Below are 24,605 nucleotides of genomic sequence, written 5' to 3' on the forward strand. Positions count from 1 at the left end.
ATTTATATTTTTGCAAATATAGCTTTTTTTTTTTTTTTTTCAAACCAATTTGAGAAAATACATATGGTATATTGATGCACAGTTCTAACAAGACATACTGTACATGCAAAGGTTTGCAGTTTCATAAAGCAAAAAAAAATAGCAAGTCTGTTTTTTTATTTATTTATTTTTTTTGCACAAGAACAAAATCCCACAATAAAATTGTGCACTGACATGTAGAATACTATTTTTTCCTCTATCATTGGCTTGGTGACAACTTTTTTTCTTAACATACTATTAAAATACCATGCATTTAGCAGCTTTGACAAGTGCAAAAGTATTAGATCACACCTCTGATTCTAATACAGTTAGGTTTGTTACCAAAATGTATGAATTAATCATGTAAGTGTTTCTAATTGTATTTCTACAGTATCTGGCGGGGCCCCAATGTGAATTGTGTTGATAGCTCAGGATACACCCCTTTACATCACGCCTCTCTTAATGGACACAAGTAAGTGCTGGAAATTTCCACATTATAATTACAAATCTCATATAATGGAAGTGCTAGAATTTAAAAGGAAACCTTAGCTCAAGAGTTTTGAGACGATTAGGAGCTTTAAGTATTATCCTTGTAGCTTTTCTGGGTGGTAAGCTTATAAGCAGGGAAATGACAGTGTTTGGGGCAGGCTTTCCAACCTGGATGATCAGATGTTCGTTCTAACAGTGTGTTGGCTCATAACAAAGCAGCAAATTGAGCGATTGTCATCAATTGACTTGTCCTTAGTGCCAATTCACACCATGCCTGCACTGTAATGCATGCTTTGCGTTTCTGTGCGATGTAAAAAGCACTGCATTTGCAAACTGCAGCAGGTGTCAAAATTTTAACAATGCCCCAAATGCAGTGCATTTACTCACACCGGATTGCATGTGTCTCTTGTCCCATGCAATCTGGTGTCAGTGCATTTTTAAAAAAATAGTGCATACTACTTTTGGTGCGGTGTGATTTTTTACCCTGTTCAAAATGAAATGAAAAGTAAATTGCACCACACAGAACCGCATGTGAATCGCACAAGAAGGCGTAGCGCATTCCTGTGCAATTCATTTGCGGGCATGGTGTAAATCGGCCCTTAAAGATGGTTGCACATTAGTTAGAGGTGGCTTTCACACTGCCTTGCTGCTTTTTGCCTGCAGCACAGGTGCAGTGAAGCATTCTTGAGTTTATGTGCGGGTTAGCTGTGCTAATAGACTTGTATTATGTCCTGTGGTTTGGGTGTGCTTTCAGAAAATGAACCATAACCACAGGACATAGTAGAAGTCTATTGGAAAGTGCAGCTAACCCGCATGAAATCCACAAGTTCACTGCTCTGCGGCCAAAGCACAGCAGATCAGTGTGAAGCAGCCCATAGTCCGATTGGACTGATACTTTTATATTTATATAACAAATACAGTACTGTGCAAATGTTTTAGGCATGTGTGAAAAAAATGCTGTAAATGTAAGAAAACTTTCAAAAATAAGTGTTAATGGTTTATTTTTTATTAACAAAATGAGTCCAAAAAAAGTAAAAGAGAAATCCAAATCAATATTTGGTGTGACCACCCTTTGCCTTCAAAATAGCGTTTGTTCTTCTAGGTCGGGGGTCAGCAACCAGTAGATCTCGGCCAGGTGACTGGTAGATGATGGTCAGGGCTTGCTGGCTCGCCATGCCAGAGCATCAAACAGAGTGCGATGCAGAGGGACTACTTGTAAAGTTAGAGCTGTAGTAGTGCCACATAAGTTGATGTCTCCTCTGTAGTGCTGCTCTTACGCCCTGCAATTTTTGGTGGGTATAGCACATGCCAAGTATGACCCATTCAAGTGAATAAGGCTGCTCTGCAAGTGCCCTGCAACCAACAGCAAAGTGGTTAAGGTGGAGGTGTTGCTTTCTTACCACCAGCTTTAACCGCTTAGACCCCGCAGAAGCATGCGGTTGCGAGGCACTTGCAGAGTGGCCCCATTTACTTGAATGGGTCTCGATTGACAGACGGTAGCACCCACTAAAAGCAACGGGGAGCGTAATTCCTGCTGCAACATGTGTACACCTTTGGCTGATGCCTCAGCAGCTAAAGGGAGTAGGGATTGGGGGCAGTAAAACCATGACTCAACTGCAGGGTTTTACCACACCCGAACTTTACATGTAAACGAGCCCTAAGGGTGCTGCTTCCAGATGCAACTAAGGGCTCATTCACAAGTGTGCAGGCACTGCTGCTCTGCAAAGCAATCCGAGTGTTTTTGACAGGTGGTAAGGATGCGATATGTTGCCTCCTCACCACCTGATTTTAAATCAATGATTGCCGTGCAATGCACACGATTGTGACACTGTAGTATGGCAAGTAGAGGTTTAAATCAGGTGTGAGGAAGGGACACTGGCTGACACTGTGCCTGGTGATCTTTGACTTTTCCTATGTTGTTCAAGTAGATCTACACCTCTTTTTAAGGTTGCCTACCCCTGCTCTAAGTGGTACACTTGCACACAGTTTTTGAAGGAACTCAGCAAGTAGGTTGTATTGTTGCAAAGTTAGTGAGATGTGCAGTCTATATCTCAATGGTAAGTACTAGCTTGATATGAGCTTATGTATATTTGCATATTGTACATTTTCTAATGCTGTGTCTTCTTTATTCCGACAGGGATGTTGTGGAAGTCCTTTTGAGGAATGAGGCTGTGACAAACATTGCAGACTGTAAAGGTTGCTTTCCCCTGCATCTAGCAGCGTGGAAGGGAGATGCTCAAATTGTACGACTTCTCATTCATCACGGACCTTCCCATGCAAAAGTCAATGAACAAGTAAGCTTAAATGTCATCCTCCTCCTTTAATACCACTATTTGTAGTGGTGCACGGAAATGAAAATTCTGGTGCCGAAACTGATACCGAAATTTCAGAATGCATGTGGCCGAAAACCGAAATGTCTGCGTATGTGGGGAGGCTTTTTTTTAATTTTTTATTTTTTTTACTTTTTTGCTATCACATAGTCCCCTATCTGATAGCATATGAGTGACAGGCCATCTTTGTAGGGGGGAGGGGGGCAGTGTGTGCAAGGAGGGGGCAGGAGAGGAGCAGTGTATACAAAGAGGCTCCCTCACTGGCTATCACTAGATGTCAGTGTCGGTTTTTAAATGCAACTGCCGGCTTTTTTTTTTTTATTCACCATAGCTCAGAGAATGAGCAGTCGCTTTCCTCGGAGCTAAAGGAAACTTTTTGTTTCTTTTAGCTCGGGAAAGAAACTAAAAAGAAACTGTTTCTTTTAGCTCAGGGAAAGTGACAGCTGATTCTCTGAGCTATAGTGAAGTAAAAAAAAAACGTGGTGATTGCATTTAAAAACCGGCACTGACATAGTGACAGCCAGTCACTGTATACACTGCTCCTCTCCTGCCTTTCTCCGCCGCTCCCCCCCTCACACAGTCCCCTGTATCTCCACCTCTATCGGCTAAACTTTTCCAATTGACAAAATGTCGATAGAGCTATGTTTCAGTAGCCAAAATTTCTGTGCATCCCTAACTATTTGTTTTCCTGTCCCAATGAAAATGTATTCAGTGGTGTAAGCATGTTCATATTTGTCAGTCACAATCTTTTCTGATTTATTCAGTATACTTAGGTATAACGAAATGCAATGTTAGAGGGGGTGAGGGAGGGATTAGAACCACTTTCAGGTTTTTATTGCTGTCTGTGTCCCATTAGGAGGATTTACTCTGTCCTTATCACGAATGTCATCACAAATGAAAGAGCGTGAGTTCTTGTAACAACTCTAGGAAGGGATTTCCCTCACATTGTGAAGATATGCTTTTATTTCCTGTTGGCAGTACATGAAGTGAAATCTTCCTAAAAAGACACACATGGCAAAAAAAAAAAAAAGAAAGAAAACTGTCAATAGTTAAAACCCTCCCCCATCTTATCAAACATGAAAAAAAAATCGGATTTTACATGTATTTAAAACTGAACTCGAGCCATATCTTCAGTCTTGCACTGTTTTACATGCTTCTCTACTGTACTGAAATTTTTTACTCTGATTCCACTGCACACTGTGAGCATAGTGTGCATTACGAGCATCCGCAAGTCAGATAGAGCCCGTCTGTACTGTAAATGCAGCTTGCCTAGGAACGCCCACTTCTCCGGACTGCCATCCACTCTGTCACTCTTCCCTGCAGCCAACCATACCCTTCTGTTTTTAAGGCTATGTCCTGCAGACATATCCTTTTGGCTTTCAGCCTATACCTCTATGAGCTTTCTGTTAAATGCCAGAGGACATGTTAGTGGACTACCAAAGTGCTCATCAGTGCCTCCCACAGGCCATTGAAACCACTGTGGTGGTGTGTGGTACTTGCGATTTATTTATTTACAGGAATCTGTGAATGAATGACCTGGCTGTATGGGTGCAGTCCCGCATTGCTGCACTGTTTTTAAAAAATAACAGCGGGTGTGGGTAGAGGATGTCCCATCTGCTCTCACAGGGAGGGGGGATCAGAGGGAGAGGGGGCAGGAGCTGGAACATGTTACATGTTCCACCCGGAATATGGGTTGAACATTACATGCTTCACCCTAAATATGGGTATGACATGTTCCAACATTAACATTAAGGATCCCATCTCCCTTATGCACTGCACTTTTTCACAAAAGGCATCTTGTTTGTATAGATTTTGCTTGCATACCTCAGATGTTGATGTTCCTCCTGATGACTTTTCAGTGCTGATCTTGTTTGTGCAAGCAACCCTGCACCATGGAATGGTACAACGTGTTAGTTCTTCCTGCATGTGCTTTGGGTCAAATGATAGTATGCATTTGCCTTTCTGGCTAGCATACAATCACTTTGTGAAATTTTTGCCTTAAAGTGCTTTAAAAAAATACCTTCATGCATTCTGTGCACAATTGCTGATTCACACATGTGCGGTGTGGATTGAAGTTTAGATTCACAGCTAATCTGCACAGTAGTTGTTCAGCCATTTAGGTCAGGTTTACATCAGGTTCAGGACAGGTTCAGGTCACGATTTTATCTTGTTCACACATGTGCTGTTTAGAAACTGTTCCCATAGAAGACAATAGCCTGTAATCTGTGCCTGAACCAGACTGACTGCTCAGAAATTGGACAGCATGCTTGTTCAATTTGAACTGAATTTGCACTGCCAGTGCACAAGACTTATGTGAACAGTCATCATAGGAAGCAATGTAATTTTACGTGTAATATTCAAACTGCATCCAATCCGCATATAGCCTTCTGTGCACTGTCTCCCCCCCCCCCCCCCCCCCCACAGCTACCCCTAATACTCACCTGAGTCCCCTCTCGATCCAGCTACGCAAACAAGAGCTTCAGCTGTCCTGGGTCTCCCTCTCCTCATTGGCTGAGACAGCATTGGTAGCCTTTGGCTCCCACTGCTGTCAGTCACAGCCAGTGAGCCAATGAGAGAACGGGGCTGAGCCACAGCTGTGTCCTATGGGCACATAGAGCAGGGCAGAGCAGGAAGCGAATATGCACCTGTGCCCCAATAGCAAGCAGCTTGCTATTGGGGGCACTGGTCAAGGGGGAAGAGTCAGGACTGCTGGCAGGGGACCCGAGAAGGAGAGGATAAGGGCTGCTGTGTGCAAAACCATTGCACAGAGCAGGTGACTATGATGTTCGTTATTTTGTAAAGAAAAAAACAAAGCTGCTTTATCACTTTAATTTCCACCATTTCACCTAACTGCCATTTCGTGAAGCCATTATGGACAGTGAAAATTGTACGCCGGAATCAATTTGCAATCTTTTTATGGCCCACGTTTGGCTTAATTTTCAGATTCTCTTTCAGTTGCTTAGATTAGCCCATAGTAACAGCAGAAAGTTTGGAGCGTCAAAGATTTTAGTTTCCGCAGTTAACAGATGTCATTATTACAGTACTTTGTATTACTTTTGGAAGAGTGCCTAAACTTTTGCACATGCCACAAATCTTTGCTTTGTTCCTATGTTTTAAAGTTAGTGAAATAAAATATAATGTGAAGCAACATTTACAAATATGTTGTTTATAATGTGGGGTTTCCTGCAGGAGTTGTTTACCTATTAGTAGATTTTGTAATTGAAATGTAGTAATTTGGCCAGAACTTGTAGTGAACAACTGTGTATGCACTCTTTGCACCTCAAGAACCAACTTTTCCCTGCTGTCCATTGTTTACTTAATCCACTGCTATTCACAATGCATTCCCTATTCATCTCAATAGGTCCCAACATTGAACTGGGAAAGTCCAAAATTATACCATTAGTTTGGGGGAGAAATTATCTGTCACCTCAAATCGATGACTATCTATAAATGTATGGTCCTCATCCAAGGCTATCTTCATTCAGTCACTGCAGTTCAATAAAGCTAGATGCACACAAGAAAAAGGGTGTCTACGAATATCGACTGTGAAAACAGATGGCATTAGACATAAATTTAAAGCTGAATTCCAACTTTCTTTTCACTAGAACTGAATGAAATGATCATTCCCAGCATAGATCATACCTCTGTACCATGTTGCTCTGTTGTCTGCAGATTACCTGATGTTCTGGGTATAGTTGTTGCTTTGTGTCCTGTTAATCGACTGTTCCTTCCACAGCCACATCCTACAGTGCCCAGAGTCTGTACACTCCCCTTTGTAGTCTTTCAGACTTTGTAAATTATGTCATTTCCCTCACAGCTCTGTTGGTGGGTGGGATTGAATACATCCTAAATAGTATTTAATCCCTCCCATTCAAACCTACAGATTAGAGTCCGTGCTACAGATTACAGCTTTACTTAAGAGGAAACCCCTTTCTATAATATATACAGCCTGCTCTGAAAGGTAGCTGTGCTGATACTGGGCATGATTGATTCATGCCGTGCTAGTGTGAACCACAGCTATCTATCCTATGCGACTTTGATGTAGCAGTGTTTTTTTTTGTTTTTTTAATTTTAACCCTCATTTCTCCTCCCTGGTCTTCCTTGCTACCTAAAAACTTCCTCCCCAGCACATTCAATTTACACCTGTGTGTAGTGGAAATGCACGTTCCTGCTCACGTTTTTTTGTGCCATTCACCTAAACGGGCTGCATCACGTGCGACATGTGCCCCAAAATAGTACTAGAATGTTTTCAGTCTTGGAGTGCCACTTGGTATTCAGTGTGCTTTTTATAGCACATTTTGTCATGCAGCAAAACACACATCTGCTAACGGGGTGTCAATAACAATTAGGCTGCAGTTATATCTGCATGTTTCCGAATGCGTGGCAACTCATACAGAAAACATTTATTTTTCATTTTGCAGTAATGGAAAGTTATAACTCCCCAGTTTATTTTTTGCCATCTGAATGCCATTGGGGAGATTTGCCTTCACTTCCTGTCCCAAGCCAAAATAGGAAGTAAGAGTAAATTCCTGCAACTTATCAGTGTCCCCCCCCCCCACTTCATAATACAGGAGACTCCCATTAGTTCAGAGTCTCCTTTATCACTGCCCCCCCCCCCCCAGTTTGATCAGAGTCCTCCTTATATCAGTGCCCCCCTTAGATCAGAGTCCCCTTATATAAGTGACCCCCTTACAGCCCTGCTATTAGTACACAGTCCCCTTATATCAGTGCTTCTCTTAGAGACCAAAAAAACTGAACATGTAAAAAAATACAGTGCAATCTTTCCCTATAATTAATGTGAAAAAATAATTGTGAATAATGGTGGAAACCCCCAAGAGTAATCCAAGTATTAATACCCTCCAATCTTATTTAAACCTCTATACTGTGCAGTCTTAATATACATAAGACTAATATTAATGGTGGTGGAAACTTCCAATCCATTTCAAAATGTAGTGTGCTAATATCCAACTTAAAAGGACTTTATGGAGTTTATTAATATTTGGATTACCCTTGGGGGTTTCCACCATCATTCACAATTATTTTTTCACATATGAATTATAGGTGGAGGTTGCACTGCATTTTTTTCAGTGTTTAAGTTTGAGAACACATATCCTTGCTAGCAGCGGCGAACAGTGAGTTTACTTACTGAGCTATTTATTTATTTGTATTTGAGTCCTTATATTAGCAACGCCCCCATCCCGAGACCAGCCATTGATCTCTAATGAGGGAGTCTCTAAGGGGAGTTGCTAATAAAGAGTAATCTAATATGAGGGAGTGGTCTCTAAGGAGGATGCTAATATAAAAGGACTCTGATCTAATGGGGGTCTGTAAGGATGGGAGGCACTGATATAAGTTGACTCCAATATAATGGGAAGTCTCTAAGAGGTCTGCTGATATAGGGAGACTGATCTAATGGGGAGGTCTGTAAAGGGGGGTTTCGCCAAACATTTGAACAGCAGTCGGCAACCCCCTTTAGAGACCCCCCTGTTAGCTCACAGTCCCCTTATATCAGTGTGCCCCCCCCAGACCTCCATTAGATCAGAAAGTCCCTCTGCCTTAACTGTAGGATTCAGGAGCATCTGCAAGCTGGGAAGCGTGGGAGGCTGGAAGCAGGAGTTGAGGGGCGGAGCTGCGAGGTGGAGCGGCTGCAGCTCTAGGGTTTTTGTCCTTTCCCGGTGTCACTACTGGCTAGAAATTGATTGCTTGCAAAGGAGATCCATGAGCTGACAGGAGCAAAGGCCAGTACCCGAACTTGGTCCAGCCCTCTGGGAGCCGTCCTCCCATGATGGCGGAACTCCAAGGCCCAGTCACAAGTGCGATCATTGTGACCCTGGTAGTTCCGCCCATGCCTTGGCCCCTCTGGGAGGTTATCTTTGTTTTGCCCAAGGGGAAGGTAGGTCTTTTCTACTTTGGGAAATGGGGAGCAGCTGGGAATTTTAAGATGTGATACACGAAGGACCCCCCTATATGTGACTTTAATGCAGCAACCATAATACATATACTCATACTCATAAAGACTTCTTTAAAAAGATACATGCTTTATTCCATGTACATACCTATAATAGATACATAGTTTTAAGAAACATTGACTCTGACAATGCTGCAAAGTACTTCCTTCACAGCATAAAAACACTCTTAAAAAAAATGGAGACTACCCCGACGTGCTTCGATCATTCCATTTCTTGATCATCTTCAGGGAGCATGTATGCAGGAAGAATTTTTAAAAATTAAACAGATGTTAATCAGAGCAACTGTAAAATAATGGTATCCAGGATGAGACTGCATAAAGTACTAAGGTGCTTATTGCTATTATGGTAAAAACGTCACAGATCTGCCAGAACCACAGATTTAAAGCAATTATTTGAGCTGTAGAGCAATAGAAATATTACAAATCCCAGTAGACAGAAGTTGTGCCCAGGTTCTTTGGCAAATCGACAAGATCGCACAACAAACCACCCTCAGAGTAGAAAGCCAACCAACCTTAGTTCTTTGTGCTCACCAACCATATTTTCAATATGAGGAATACTGAGGGTGATTTGAGGTTCCCCAGTTGCTGTCAGCCATTGGATGGATATTTGACCACCCTTCTCGATGGTCCATGTCGTTGAGGCATTGGAATATGCGGTCTCATCCTGGATACCATAATGTCCATTTAATTTTTTAAAATTCTTCCTGCATACATGTCCCCTGAAGATCAAAAAACGGAATGATCGAAACATGTCGGGTTATTCTCCTTTTGCCACGATTTTTGTTAAATTTGCTACGCCGGAATCACGGCAAATTGCATAGTGTGAAGCTTGTTGCCCAAAAAAGAGCAGCTGCCCTGGTTTACACGCGATTGTGGATACATTTTTGAATGCACAGATGTGATTGGAGTCTAGGGCAGATGTTTTTGCATTGGAGTCAAATGCGTGCAGTAGGCCTAAATGTAAAAAAAAGAAAAAAAAAAAACCCACCTGCCAAGTGCCTGGAACTGTATGTCTTGGGCATCGGGTGATATGATTTGCACATCCCTGTAGTAAATTTCATGCATTTGGCTGGCCATAGATTAAGACACAGTCCTACTGAGAGTATTAATTGAGATTTCAGGCCATTTTAATACAACAGTGCTGCACAACTTAGATCAGCCATAATTTTCCTGCAGCCGGTGGGTGAAGATCACATGTAGATTTTTCAGCAGGTTAGAACATCCCTGTATTGTTTTGCACTGTTGCTGGAAGCACTTATTATCTTCTCCGGAAACAATTTATGGCCCGTTCCTCATCCATTGTTTGAAAGTGACTCTTAAGTCGGCCATGGATGGATCAATATTCGGCTAGTTTGGCAGGAATTGATCGAATTTCAATCCATGTATGAGCAGGCTGGTTGTATTGAAGTTGATCTATTGATCCCCATTGGGTTTTTTTCATTCAATCACTGCCGACAGCTATAGCTGAAACGGTGATTATTTTATTCAGACAGCTGGGAAACCTTCCACTGTGAGACAATAGGTCTGTGGGAGGGATTCCCCCCTCAGCACGGACTGTGCTGTGCTGTGTTTTCTTTCCTTCATCACATGGTTGAAGGAAAGAAATTTGGCGAATGTATGGCCTGCCTTTAAACATGCATATCATTGCAAGTATTAGGCAGTGTGTGGTGGTTTTTATGATTACTCATTGTCCCTTTGCTTACAACTTGCATCTCGTCTTTTTTCTTAAGCACAGCTGTTCATAAGCTCCATGTTGTATATTTACTTCCTTTAAATCCACTGGGGGATTTCAGTAAAACATTTGCTCCACTTTTCCACTGGTATTGGTCTTTAAAAAATTTTGCGCCCAAATCAAAGAAGCCCTGCCACCAGTTTTGATAGCTTTTCTGAAATATTCAACAGATTCAGGTATTTCTTAATAACGCCTCCTTACGTGTCATTGGTCGTCAAGGATACTGTCAGCTTCACAGTCCACAGGCTCATAGCAACCAATGATGCTAACTGTGGGTGGAGCCTGATAGGGAAGCTGAGGGACCAGTTCCCCTTCAGGTCTGCTCTTTCTTTCTGATTGACAGCAGGCAGTGGCAGATTCCATAGTCAGTAGTAGGCTGTCTATTGGCTATTGAATTTGCCGGCTGCCAGGTGAACAGTCCTAATGGGGAATTGGTGTCCCCAGGCGCTAGGAATTCCTATCGGGCAACATCCACTCAACTACAAAATTCCTCAGTCACAGCACTGTCTTTGTGACAACTGTAGGGGCAGGAAAAGAGCTCAGCTAGCCAGATGATGGAGTGTGTGTATGCATACTCTGGCCTCAGTGTGGCAAATGCCGTTACTTGCTCCACATTCATGTACCTGTTTCCAACAGCACTGACATTTGTCTGTGAAGGCACAACAGAATTCTAAAGTGTGTGGTAGATACTCCATATGAGTTCACCACCAGATTATATATAAACAAAAAAAACAGGCTGTGAGGATGCATTTCTAGCTTCAGTATTGTAAGTACTGGAGTTGCCAGAGGGATTTTCTGTAATTTCTTTCAAAACATGTAACTGGCATCCTTTTGTATTTTCTCTACCTTTTGCTTGGGTACTTGTCAGACTGACCTCATCCAGTTACTGTGCAGACTGTGAGTAGAGCAAAAATCATGATATAACGAGTTCTGACGTGACTTGACGTATTTCCCAACAATAGGCATGTTGTCAAGGTTTGGACAACAGTACAGCAACAAATAGCTGGAAACTGGCCAACTTGTAGACCTGGTACACTGTGTTACTGGAATGACTGAGTTTCAGTATAATATAGACAAGGCCAATCAAAAAAGAAAAAAGTACTGTGTATTCATGCCTTTTTTTTTTTTTGTTGCAAACATGAATACACCCTAATGAAAGTATTAGGAGCACAGCTAAATTTTAGACAACAAAATCCTAATTAACAAGAATTCAGCTATTCATTAAACAGGTGTCCAGCAGACAGTTGATTATAAAACCGCATACTTAACAAAACCCCTTCCCATTTCATACTGTCATCAATGGCACCACATGGAAGAGAAATGTCACAAGGGCTGAGAAAGAAAATAATTTTTTGTACACAAGAAAGCTGAAGGCTACAAGAAGATCAGCAAACTTTACTTAGTCAGAATACTGTAGCAAAAAATTTAACAAAGATGGAACTATAACCATTTCACAGAGAGGTCCAGGCCATCCACGGAAGTTAACACCTCGACAAGAGCATCTTCTGATGAGAAGGATTAAAGAAAATCACCATGCAAGTTCACTGCAGTTAGCTACAGAAGTAGCCAAACTGGGGCGATTGTTTCCCCTGACACAATACGGAGTACACTGTAGAAGAATGGCATGCATGGGTGTCATCCACGGAGGAAGCCTCTCCTAAAGCCCATGCATAAAAAAGCCCACCTAGAATTTGCCAGGGCCTATGCTGAAAAAGAAGACTACTGTTTTTGGAACCGATGGCTTCAAAATTGTATGGCATCGCAAAGGTGAGGAGTACAAAGAAAAATGCATGGTGTCTACAGTGAAACGTGGTAGTTGTGTCCTTCTGTGAGGCTGCATGATTCCTGCTGGTGTCAGGGAGCTGCATTTCATTGATGGACTCATGAATTCACAGATGTACTGCTGTATATTGAAAGAGAAGATGCTACCATCATTCCTTGCCCTTTGGTCATTATGCACTTTTCCAACATGACAATGATCCAAAACACACATCTAAGGCCATTGTTGCATTTCTGAAGAAGAACAGGGTGAAATTGATTCAGTGGCCAAGTTTGTCTCCTGATCTTAACCCAATCGAACACCTATGGGGAATTCTGAAGAGACCTGTTGAGCATCACTCTCCATCCAGCATCCATGCTCTAAAAGAGGTAGTTCTTGAAGATTTATTAGCGTGATTTGTTAAAAAAAGAATGCACTCACATTTAAAAGTGTCCTGCTGGGACACCACAGTGAAAATACATTATAACAAGGTTTTTTAATGTGTTCAGAAATTTCCAAGATGGCGGCTCGTAAACTTCTTGTTTAGCCGCTTGACCACATTGGCCCACTCTACACGTTACATCACATGACTCCTGAGGTTATAAGTCCTATGGGGAGGTTACTGGGGGATGCTGCCCATAAGGTACCACAAATCCTTAAGAGAGGGACCAGGAAGTCTAGCTCAGAACCTTTTGTGTGTTATGGCCCAGCTAGTGAGAACTCAATTTTTAAAGTGTCAGACCCAATAAAGATCTAGTAGAAATTCAAATTCCGCTTCTGTTTACACCTAGCTAGAAAATACGTTTTAGGTGGAAAACTGTTAAAACACCCGAAGGAGTTCAGTGACCTCATTAATACACACCCTGTACTTGCCCTCCCCCTCCCGTAGATCACTCCTGTACGCACATACAATCCATGTGGAGAAGAGCTGTAGTATTGAAAACAGTAAAAGTGTGTCCCTGGAAGTTTGTAAAGCTCACTATACACTATGCAAACTGCCTGTACAATCTTCATTAGATCTATCATCAGCTATGTTGAAATGTGAAACTTGAAAGCTTCCGTGAATGAGGCAAGTGAGCGATAAGAACATTAGACAGAAAGTACATTGGAAAACACTATTTATTATCAAAACTGAAATTCTGCCCGAAAAGATGAACTTATCCTTTAGGGCTGGTTCACACTCGTGCAAAGTAAAACCGCTCATTCACACTGTGTGCAAGAGAACCCTCATTTTTTTTTCTCACAATGTTTTTGGGGGAGCAGTGGATGGTGTAGGTAGTTTTGTGTACAGTTTTTTTTAATTTAATTTTTTTTTTTGCATTGTTTCACAATGCTTTAGGGGGAAGAGGTGGGGGTAGTTTATGGTGTCAGTAGTTTTTTTTTTTTTTTTTCCCAATGTAATTTTTTGTATTTTTTTTTTTACAATTTCGTCTCCAATGTCTCAATTTTGAGACAGGGAAAGAGACTAAGGAAACATTTCCCAGTCCCTTTCTCTGTAGCTTCAGCTGCACTGCAGATGAATGAAGAAGAGACAGAAGCTCTTGTTCTTTCACAAAACGAAGCATAGTATACTGACTCTGACGATCAAATGACATATTTACTGGCTCCCTCTCCACCCTCCATGCTGAGGAATCCCAGCAGGGAGGCGGCGATGTGGGAGTGAGGGGGACCAAGGGAGAACCTTGGTGGGGGGGATTAGACAGTCATGGATGATTGGTGTGGTGGGGGGGGCAATTGCAAGAACAACCTCCCTGTATGGCTCACCATGAAAGCAGTGGGATGGAGAGGAGGAGAAGCGGCTTTCAGAAGCTTCATGGAGAGCCATACAAGGAGATCGGTGCTTGCAATTGCTAACCTGCTTGCCACAACGATCACCCCCGTTTGTCAGATTCCCTCTGCTATGGGTGTTGTCTGTGCATTGTGGCACACTCTACTTGTGGAGCAGTGCAGAAAACTGCAGCATTGTTGCAGATTTCTGCATCGGTCTACATCACAGGTGACAGCTGCGGGAAAGTGTGAACAGTGCACATAGAAAAAGCATTCTTATCTGTGTGGCCTTGCAGAGAATTGTGGTTTTCTTATGCAGAAAATTGCAGCTCTTTGCTATAGTGTGAACGACCCTTAATGTTTTCTTGTTGTGACTTCTCTCTTTATGGCCAGTGGACTGAATAGTTTCACCCGCATTTGCCTGTAAGAATGTGGCAGACAGTAAATGCTGTTGTTGACCTACATGTATGCTTACAATTTTACAGGTGCTTTTTCTTTTTTTTTTGTAAGCATGGACACACTTTAAACTCAGTGTAAGATGAGATATTAATGGCTCAGTTCACAAAGTTAACGCACCAGAATATGGACCCTGATTTTTAATTGGGTCCATGGAGATGTAATGCAGTCTCATAGTTAATAACACCGATCTCCTTTTTTATGTGGGTTAAGCTTTATGTCTTATGTTTTTATTCAGTTGCCCACAGTTGGCACCACTAATGCAGTTTCTTTTGAGGACTGGGAATTCCTAGGTCCACTTGCCTACTTCCATTTTTAGGAAAGGAGGAGCAGAATGCTTCCAGTGTGAGGAATAAAAAAATGGGTGCTAAAACCCACTGTAATGGAAATTAAACATTTTGGTTAAAAGCATCATTTTTGTTTTATATCCAAATTATATTTGTGCTTGTGTTTTTTGCTTTTTTAATTTGTTAGGATTTATTTGCTTTTTATTTCATTTCTAAAACTGTTTCAGCTCACCTATCTTTTATTGGTTTATTTCATTCTGTCCTTGTTTGTTTTGCCTTTTCCCTCGTGTTTTTTTTTTTTTTTTTTTCTTGTTTTTTTGTTTTTAGAATGTCCCAGAAGTGAAAAAGTATGGTCCTTTCCATCCTTATGTGAATGCCAAGGTGTGTAAACCCCTTTTCTGCCAAGCTGCAATAATATCCCTGTTCTGCTCATGTCATGTTTTTGTGGCATAGGTGCTTGATAAAGACCTGTTATCTTTCACAGGCAGTAGTTTTCTTGCTGCTGTGTCTGGTGTGCTTTGTTAGGTGACAATTTGTTTTTCTTTTCAGTATCTATAAAATCAAATGTTTACTGTTCTTTTTTGGTGTTTTTTTTTTAAGTGTGTGTGTATATATAAATGTACACAGTCATAGCCAAGAATATTGACACCCCTGCATTTCTGTCAGATAATGCACCACTTCATCCAGAAAATTGATTAGGCATTCTGATGTTTACTTTTTTTGTTTGTATTGGTATGACACAAAAAAAGTGGAGAAACAAAAGGCCAAATTTGACACATTCCATACAAAACCCCAAAAATGGCCTGGACAAAATTATTGGCACCTTCTCAAAATTGTAAGAAATAATTGCATTCCAAGTTTGTAATGCTCCTGTAATTTGTAATTAAACTCACCTGTATCAATTAACAGGTATTGACAATATAGAAATAACACCTGCAACCAGTTAAAATGGTAAAAATTAGTCCAGCCTTTCTGTTGTGTGTCTGTGTGCCACATGGAGCATAGCGAAAAGAAAGAGCAGCAAAGAATTGTCTGAGGATTTGAAAACAAAAATTGTGGAAATGCATGGACAATCTCAAGGTTACAAGTTCATCTTCAGAAATCTTAATGTTCCTATATCTACTGTGCGCAACATTGTCAAGAAGTTTACAGCCCATGGCACTGTAGCTACTCTCCCTGCATGTGGACAAAAGAGAAAAATTGATCTAAGATTGCATCAAAGGATTGTTCGAATGGTGGTTAAAGAACTGCAATCAACTTCCAGACAAATTCAAGCTTACCTTCAGGCATAGGGTCCAACTGTATCAGTTCGTACTATATTCACAATCTGACTGAAAAGGGACGCTATGGTAGGAGACCCAGGTGGGTCCCCACTGCTGTCACAGAAATATAAAAATGCCAGATTGGAGTTCGTCAAAACTTATCTGTGGAAGCCAAAATCATTTTGGGAGAATGTGCTGTGGACAGACTAAACAAAATTACAGTTTTTTGGTAAAGCCCATCATTCTACTGTTATCAGAAAAAGCAATAAGGCCTTTAAAGAAAAGAATACAGTCAATCATGGTGGAGGTTCACTGATTGTTTTGGGGTTGCTTTGCTGCTTCAGGCACTGGATGTCTTGACCGTGTGCGCATGGCTTTATGAAATCTGAAGATTACCAAAGAATTCTGGGGTGCAATGTAGGGCCCAGTGTCAGAAAGTTGGGTCCCTGTCAGAGGTTATGGGTCTTAGAGCAGAACAGTGACCCAAAGCACACGTCAAAAAGCACCCAGAAATGGTTTCAGTCAAAGCGATGGAGAGTACTGAACTGGCCAGCAATGAGTCCAGATCTCAATCCCATAGAGAACCTGTGGAGTTGGTGAAAGAAGAGTGGTCCAAAATTCCAGTAGAGAGGTGTAAGAAACTGAGGGCTTACAGAAAGCAATTGGTTTCAGTTATTTTTTCCAAGGGGTGTGCTACCAATTACTAAATTAAGGGTGCCAATAATTTTGTCCAATACATTTTTGGGGTTTTGCATGGAATGTGTCAAATTTGGCCTTTTTGTTTCTCCACTTTTCTGTGTCATATCAATACAAACAAAAGAAATAAACATGAGAATGCCTAAGCATTTGTAAATGCAACAATTTTCTGAGTGAAGTGCTGCATTATCAGACAGAAATGTAGGGGTGCCAATATTTTTGGCAGTGTGTGTGTGTGTGTGTGTGTGTGTATATATAATATATACATTTTTTTCTAACACTGTTTTCTACTTGTGCAGTAGTTTTTTACTGTGCATGCTACTAACAATTTGTGTTACTCAGCAACTGTCAGAAGTCCCCCCCCCCCCCCCCCCAAAAAAAATAAAAAATTATGCTGGTTTATTACGTTGTCAGTAATGTCAGTTTTAGCTTAAGTCTTAAAATATGTTACTATGTTTAGTTGTGGTGAAATTGGGTTGTGTTTAGTGCCCTACTAAGCTAGCAAGATGTTTTAGCAAATATCAAGTCTTCAAAGCAATTATGTTTCAGGTAAATATATTTGTTATTGGTGTACAATTTTGAGATACTTGGCATTGCATGTCCTTATCCCAACTTAGAAAATACAACAGCTACAGACTGAAACAAACTGAAAATGTCCTTTTCTAGTATCCTGGTGAACTTTATGTGCTCTCCATATCTGCAAGCTAGTAATCCTACTCTGGATATGAATAAAGGATAAGTTCTCCTTATTTCAGGTAATGTTACTATACAGCAGGTAGGGGATCCTCTCTTTGCGCCCACTGTCACAATTTAAAATCGGCACAGCTGTGAGGGGCTCAACCCAAATAGCTGCATCATTCATTTACAGAATCTGTGAATGGTAAAACTACAAGGCCCATCTTCCACTGCGGCAGATGGACTTGTATCAATGCTGATCAGTACATTACAACTGCCTACAGTTCACAAACTGTCTGTCTGGGCAGAGAGCTATGTCATTGCACCCACAGTCCACTGATAAAGGGTGCAATGCTTTGCAGGCTTTCAAGAAAAAAAACGTTTTTTTTTTTTTTTTAAGGTAAGCTAACCCTTTAAAGTTTAACAAGGATGCAATGCCTAATTCTTTGCATTAACCTTGGAAGAATCTAATATGGAGAAAATATTCCATGTTTTTTGGCTAGCTAGCAATTGTCCTTACCTGCCAAAGGCTTTGAAAGAAGAACTACATGTGTTCCAACTTTACTTTTTCCCTTGCAGGTTTTAAAATGACAGGATCAATTTGATTGACTGCTGCTGACAATACAGACCCTTGTAACATTTTTCAAATGCTACCAGGGCTGTACCCATAGTGAAAAATGCTTCATGGTCAATTTCTTCATCATGGGAAAAACTGTAATATGTTGTTTTTTTCTCCAATTAATGTTTTTCATGTTAAATGCATACTAGAATGTGTGTAAGAGAGATCAAAGTATTCCCTATGTCCCACTATTCAGCCATATATGGGAAGCCTTGTATTTTTATGAACGAATACAAGGGTGCTTCTTATTGGCTGAGATAGAAATTGTGATGTAATTTGCACTTCAGCCAGTCAAAGGAAATCTGTTAATAAAATGCATGACTTCCTTTGGCTGATCAGCATTTAGACCAACTTGCTTTAATAATAAAATGCTTTTCCAGCTCAGTCTGACGCTTGCCATTATTTTTATCCCTCCCCCACACAAACCCTTAGAAATATGTAATGTTCAGTTTGTAGACACATTCAAATATCCCCACCCCCCCCCCCTCGTCTCACCTGCACAGAACTTGAGGTCAGATTATAGTTGGCATTGTTTACTGCTCTGGGAGTTTCACCTTCCAGAGTGTTACAGGTCTGCCCGGGGATGCAATGTTTCTAATGGTAGAAACGTGACTGATACAGTAAAGCTGGAAGTTTAACAAGCGCATTTGAGCAAACAATCTGAACATTAGCAGAAAGGGGCATATTATATCGCTGACCTAGATTGTAGGGGTTTGTTTTTCCTTGGTAAAATGCATAGTGGCATAGTGTTATACCTAATTCAGAAAAGCTATAGAAGTAGTTGTAAGATTACACCATTAATGATACTTGACATCATTGCTTGGGTTCATTTTAGTGCATCCTGAAGTCAGGCCTTTAGAGCATCAGTTTACATTAGACTGGTTATAAAAGGCTTTTACAGCAGCTTGAGAACTCTAGGAGCAAAGTCTGCATGCCAGTTTTGGCACGTTTACTGGCTGACCTTACTGTCCAGCAAGGCGTCCCTTTTTTACTATGAAATCTGCAAGAGTAATTGGAAAATACATGAAAGAGCTGACCACCTGAAGTATCTGTGGGGAAGTGTAGCCCTCGGTGATTTTTCCTTTTAATTTCTGCATGCGGTCACCTATTTCACAGTGAGACCTCCAAAGATAAGAAATCATGATATATGTACATGACATTCTGTGTTCTCTTTTCCTTTAATTGGACCTGCTTATTTTTGTCACTTGAAAGACTTATTTTCATTTTAGAAATATCTTGTGCAAATGTATGCACTCATTTGGTAAAAATCCTTTCTTTCGGTGAGGGTAGACAGTACAGAGAACTATTATGACTGTAGACAGTTAAAATGCTGATACCCCCGTCTAATTAATGCTTTGCATGATCTAAAGAAACTTCTCTAAAGAATTTCTGCATTGTATAATATTCCTGGTGTTCCTCTATACTGGGTGAAAGTTACTTTTATATAGTAAGCAGGTGGTGGTATTCTAAACAACTTTAAATGTTTTGTTGTGCACAATTTTGCTGTACTTAAAGAACATATACTACCTTTTCTGTTCCACAGAACAATGATAATGAAACGGCTCTGCACTGTGCAGCCCAGTATGGGCACACTGAAGTGGTTCGTGTTTTGTTGGAAGAGCTGACAGACCCTACAATGCGCAACAACAAGATGGAAACTCCGCTTGACTTAGCAGCTCTGTATGGACGCTTAGAAGTAGTGAAACTTCTTCTCAATGCACATCCTAATTTGTTGAGCTGCCACACGCGCAAGCACACACCTCTCCATCTGGCTGCTCGTAATGGGCATCGGGCAGTTGTCCGTGTTTTGCTGGACGCTGCTATGGATATCAATTACCAGGTATTGACTAAGTAACATTTTCTTTTTTGCAGATTCATTAACTCAGAGACTGACAAAGCCCAGCTTGCCATGGTGACTAGAATTAGCATTTTGGCTCCTGGGCCACACTGCGGCAGTGGTCCTGTGTGGATTCAGCCTCCCCATGTGCCCCTCGCGGGTGAACGGATAAAGCCGGTAATTGAGGCCGCCATGGCTTTGTCAACTACTGAAGCAAGGTGCATTGTTCGCTCTCTTGGTTGTGGGCAATTCCCTTACAAGGCTTACATGGGAATCTGCTCCCTTCTCTGGTGGGTGGGGCTGTGACTGATGGTGTGGACAGATTCCGTCGACTGTTCATTGCTCGCCCACCTAAGACAACCCCTTCCCAATGTGACAGTTGGGTTGAGGTTGAAGGAGCCCTTTCATTATTGGCGGTAAGTACATTTGGAGCAGCTGAATCTAATTGCTGTTCCTATTTCACACCCCTCTCTCCACCACAAACAGGGAAACACAGGTGCATTGTCTTTAGTTTCTCCCTGTTCTGCCACAGCCACACAGCCCAGGGTGAAATGAGTTGCATTGTCACTGAATATCCCATCACCCTCACCTTACTGCACTGCCTCTCCCTAGTGAGCCTCTGCCTATCGATGCATATGGTGGCCAGGTGACACAGGCTGTGATGCTGCCTTTCTGCCTTGGGCCTGTGTCTTTCTGGGGACGGTCCACATTCCTTCCACTGCATTTGATTTGTGGCTGGGAGTTGGAAATGCTGTATCTGCCATTCCTCTCAAAGGGATGCACTAATTATATCACCCAGGCAGGATTGTTTTTGTTTTTTTGTTTTAAATTTAGCCCTGCTGCGAGCAATCAGCGATCTGGCACTTTCAGCTCCAACACATGCCAATCAGTGGGTCCCAGCAAATAATTTATGGCCAGGATCTGCCTATCTGGGGAATGAATTACAGGAGAGAACTTTGGGTTGATAAACAGCAGGGATGTGCCATTTTTTGTCTCCCAGGATATAAAAACCATCACATCCCTTAGTAAAAGCACCACACTGTAAACACTTTACACATTACTAGGCACACAGTTAACCCTTTGATCTCCCCAAATGCTAACCCTTTCCTACCCAATGTCTTAATACAGTGACAGTGCATAATATTATCCTTGATCTATTAGTGGCACTGGAGATGCCAGTGGCAGTTAGTTCCCACTCAGTGTCAGGTTGCCCGCCACACTATCGCAGTCCATTACACTATCGCAGTCCATTACATTTCCATTATATATATCATATTTTGTAGACTCTATAACTTTCACACAAACCGATTTAATATACTTTTATTGGGATTTTTTTTTCTCTTACCAAAGAGATGTGGCAGAATACATTTTGGCATAATTTATGAAAAAACATTTTTTTTTGTTATTTGATGTTTTATAGCAAAAAGTAAAAATTGTTTATTTTTCAAAATTTTCAGTCTTTTTCATTTATAGCACATAAACTGTGGTGGTTAAATGCCACCAAAATAAATCTGTTTTTTTTATAAGAAAAAAAAGACATACATTTAATTTGCATACAGTGTTGCATGATCACGCAATTGCCAGTTAATAGGCAAAAGCTGAGAGGCATAATTGTGTGTAAACCTGTGTAGTGCATCTGTAAAAATAGACATCAGGACTACGTAAGAGAAGGGGTGCTATGCTTTTAAAGAAAAAAATATATAAAAATGTAAAACAGCATTTTTTGGAGACCATGCCATTAAAACACAAACGTCTTTGTTTGGCAATTTAAAAAAAAAAAAAAACGTTCCGCAAAAACTGTGACACCAGAAGATGCAAAGTAACTGCAGATGACAAATTTCTTTGCAAAGATTTCTTGTTTGGAAAGTGTAGTGCAACATGCTTCTGCAGAATCAAACTGCATGAGAGAAGAACAACCAGCAGAGGAGTCACCTTCAACAAGTAATCCTCAAAACGATGGAAGAAGGAAGTTTAACCTCCCTGGCGGTATTCCCAAGTGTAGCTCGGGGTAAAGTTTCAGTACCAAAAGCGGTAACCCTGAGCTACACTCGGGCTTACCATGCGGCACTGCTCCAGGATCCCTCGATCACTTACCTTGTCCTGCGCTCCCGCGATGTCCCTCCTGCAGTGTCCCCGGCAATGTAATCTGGCGGATGCTGGCATCTGTCATCTGGGTTCCATCCCCTGCGAGCGTCGGGACGTACAGGGACAGAACGGCGGGAAATTTGAAAATGACAAAAAGTGACATTCACTAAAATCACATAGTATAACATTACTGTTTCAAACCATTTCACATACATTTTGTCCCTAGTGCTTTGTCCTGTGCCCTATCTGCATTTTGACTGTTCTTTCTGCCTGAAAACTTAGAAAAGTCCATGGCATCCAAAAAGCGTCCCTTTAGGTTAAAAGCGGTTTTAGACCAGCTAGAGATCAGCGATTAGTAAATCAGAACCACTTGTAGAATTGAGTGATAATGATTTGTGGGGAAATTCGTCATCAGACACTGAAAACAATTTTGCGACTTTGCTCAGTGATGTGCGAACTGGGCTCTATATTTAAAATTTCAGTGTTTTTGGTTTGATTATATTATTGAATTAAATTTATTATATTATTATTTTTTATGATTATTTATTAAATTATAAGCTATGATTTCGTGGTTCAAGTTTTATCCTACCTGGGATGTTTACTAGACTCTTGTTCGGACAGATTTCAGTGAGTTATTCCTAAAAATTACAGGCCTACAATAAAAAAAAATACATGCAAAAAAATGTACCGCTTTGAGCACAGAAATATGGACATAATCAGACTGCTAGGGAGGTTAAGCAAGGAATTCGCATGGCTGAAATATGACCTTAACACAGGTATAGCCATATGTGAGATTTGTGCCTCTTTCCCTGGCATTGCTGGCCACACATCTAAGATTGTGAAAGGACCATTTAAACTGGAGACCTTCAAAAAATATGAAAAGTCTCTCCAGCACGAAAAATGTGTAAAGGCCAAACATGCCCTGTTGGCTCCAGAAGCGATGCCATTGGCTGCAAGCATTAAGAAAATGGATAATGGGATGTTCAAGCACATGAAAGTTTTATTTAATGTGGCCTTTGCAAATAAACAACCCATATACAGACTTTGAAGGTTTGTTAGAGCTGACAGGGAAACTAGGGGTTGCTGTGAGAGAGGAGTATGCAAATGATACAAGGAATTAATCTCAAATATTGCAACTGTAATCCAGAAAGAACTAATCTGCGAGCTAAAGGAGGCAAATATGTTAGTTTGATGCTAGATGGATTGACTGACAGAGGAGGAATAGAATAGTTAATATTGTACATCAGATATGTCAAGAACAATAGGATCAATTATGTATTTCTATCAGTCCTACCTCTTGAAATGGCTGCTGCAGATGGGTACTTAAAAACCATCACTAAAGACCTCAAGACACAGTCTTTTAGACTGGCTTTCTTCAAGCAAGCTGATTGGAATTGGTACTGATGGTGCTGCAAGCATGATTGGAGCTGAAAATGGATTGGTACAGAAAGTATGTCAAAATCTCAGCCATGTAATTGGCATTCACTGTGTTGCGCACAGATTAAATTTAGGTGGATTAAGCTCTGCAAAAGAGGGAAAATGCATTGATGACCTCTACACTGTTTTAAAGAAGCTGTACCAATTTTACCAGAATGCACCCAAGAGAATGTGACAGCTGTAGCAGGTAGCTAAATGTTTTCATGAAAAAAATCCAGAAATTTCAGTACTCGCATAAAGTAAGATGAGTGTCAAGCAATGTTGGTGCTCTCTCTGCCCTTGTCAAAGACTGGAAATGTGTGACAGTCCACCTTGAAAGTGTTGCTGCAGAAAAAGACAGTGCAAATGCAGTTGCACGTTTGTTGAAAAAAAACGGATTTGTTCACATACTCCATTTTCTGCTTGGCTACCTAGAAATTATTAAGAACCTCTCCCTTTTATTTCAAAGGGAAGAGCTTTTCTTAAGCACAATTGAGTTACATGTGAAAAACACAATTTCTTCTTTAAAATCACTCAAAGATGTGCCAAAACAGTATGAGAGATTTTGTTTATAGTCTTTGTGTAAATTTACAATCTATTTTTGTCTTTGAAAATAAAGCTTTGTTAGTTTAGAAAAAAATGGACCGAATACTTTCCTCTCCTCCTATATCCATAATATATTTCAGATAAATGAGCATATATGACGAAGTGTATTTTTTTTTTTTTTTTTTTTATATTTATATCCTCAATATGAATAAACTCAAAATGCACTCCTGAGGCAAGTGGGGTTTTTTTTAACTGCTTTTGTAATCCTCAGTGGACGTCATGTGATGTCTTCTGACAGCTCTTTGTGCACTCCCTAAGCGCCATGCAGTGGTGTGATCTGTGTCTGGTGGAGACAGATCGTTGTACCAGGCTGGTCCCGGGACCATGTGATCACTGTAACCAATCACGGTGATCACGTCAGTAATACACAATTGCTTTCATTTATAGCCACTCATTGTGATCTCTGTGATTGGTCACCGTGATCACATGGTGCAGGGGCCAATCACCGCAGACCTGTTCCATGTGATAATTGTAGCCACAGCTATCACAATAGTGCACAAGGGCACATGAATTGATGCCATCTGTAGAAAATGATTGCTTATAGCAGTGAACAGAGAACACCATACCATGATAGTTACTCCTGTGCACATCGCCACAGCCTGG

At 41.0% G+C, this 24,605-nt stretch overlaps 1 protein-coding gene and 1 pseudogene across 4 annotated transcripts in view; both read left to right on the plus strand.

Annotated features, from left to right (window-relative positions):
• ANKS1A (ankyrin repeat and sterile alpha motif domain containing 1A) overlaps window positions 1–24,605 on the plus strand; it is a 169,401-nt gene that overhangs the window by 15,620 nt on the left and 129,176 nt on the right. For 3 of the 4 annotated variants that reach the window (XM_089681201.1, XM_089681203.1, XM_089681202.1), the window contains exons 2-5: window positions 410–490; window positions 2,645–2,801; window positions 15,134–15,187; window positions 19,602–19,898. In XM_089681201.1, coding sequence (XP_089537327.1) covers window positions 410–490; window positions 2,645–2,801; window positions 15,134–15,187; window positions 19,602–19,898 — 589 coding nt within the window. The remainder of the gene's footprint in view (window positions 1–409; window positions 491–2,644; window positions 2,802–15,133; window positions 15,188–19,601; window positions 19,899–24,605) is intronic. The other variant, XM_089681205.1, reaches the window with a different exon arrangement.
• LOC149459443 (zinc finger protein 862-like) lies at window positions 19,922–24,173 on the plus strand (annotated as a pseudogene).

The sequence above is a fragment of the Staurois parvus genome, unplaced genomic scaffold (assembly GCF_062004578.1).
Source record: "Staurois parvus isolate SC_StPar_1 unplaced genomic scaffold, SC_StPar_1.0 ptg000261l, whole genome shotgun sequence".
In the NCBI taxonomy this organism is placed as follows: Eukaryota; Metazoa; Chordata; class Amphibia; order Anura; family Ranidae; genus Staurois; species Staurois parvus.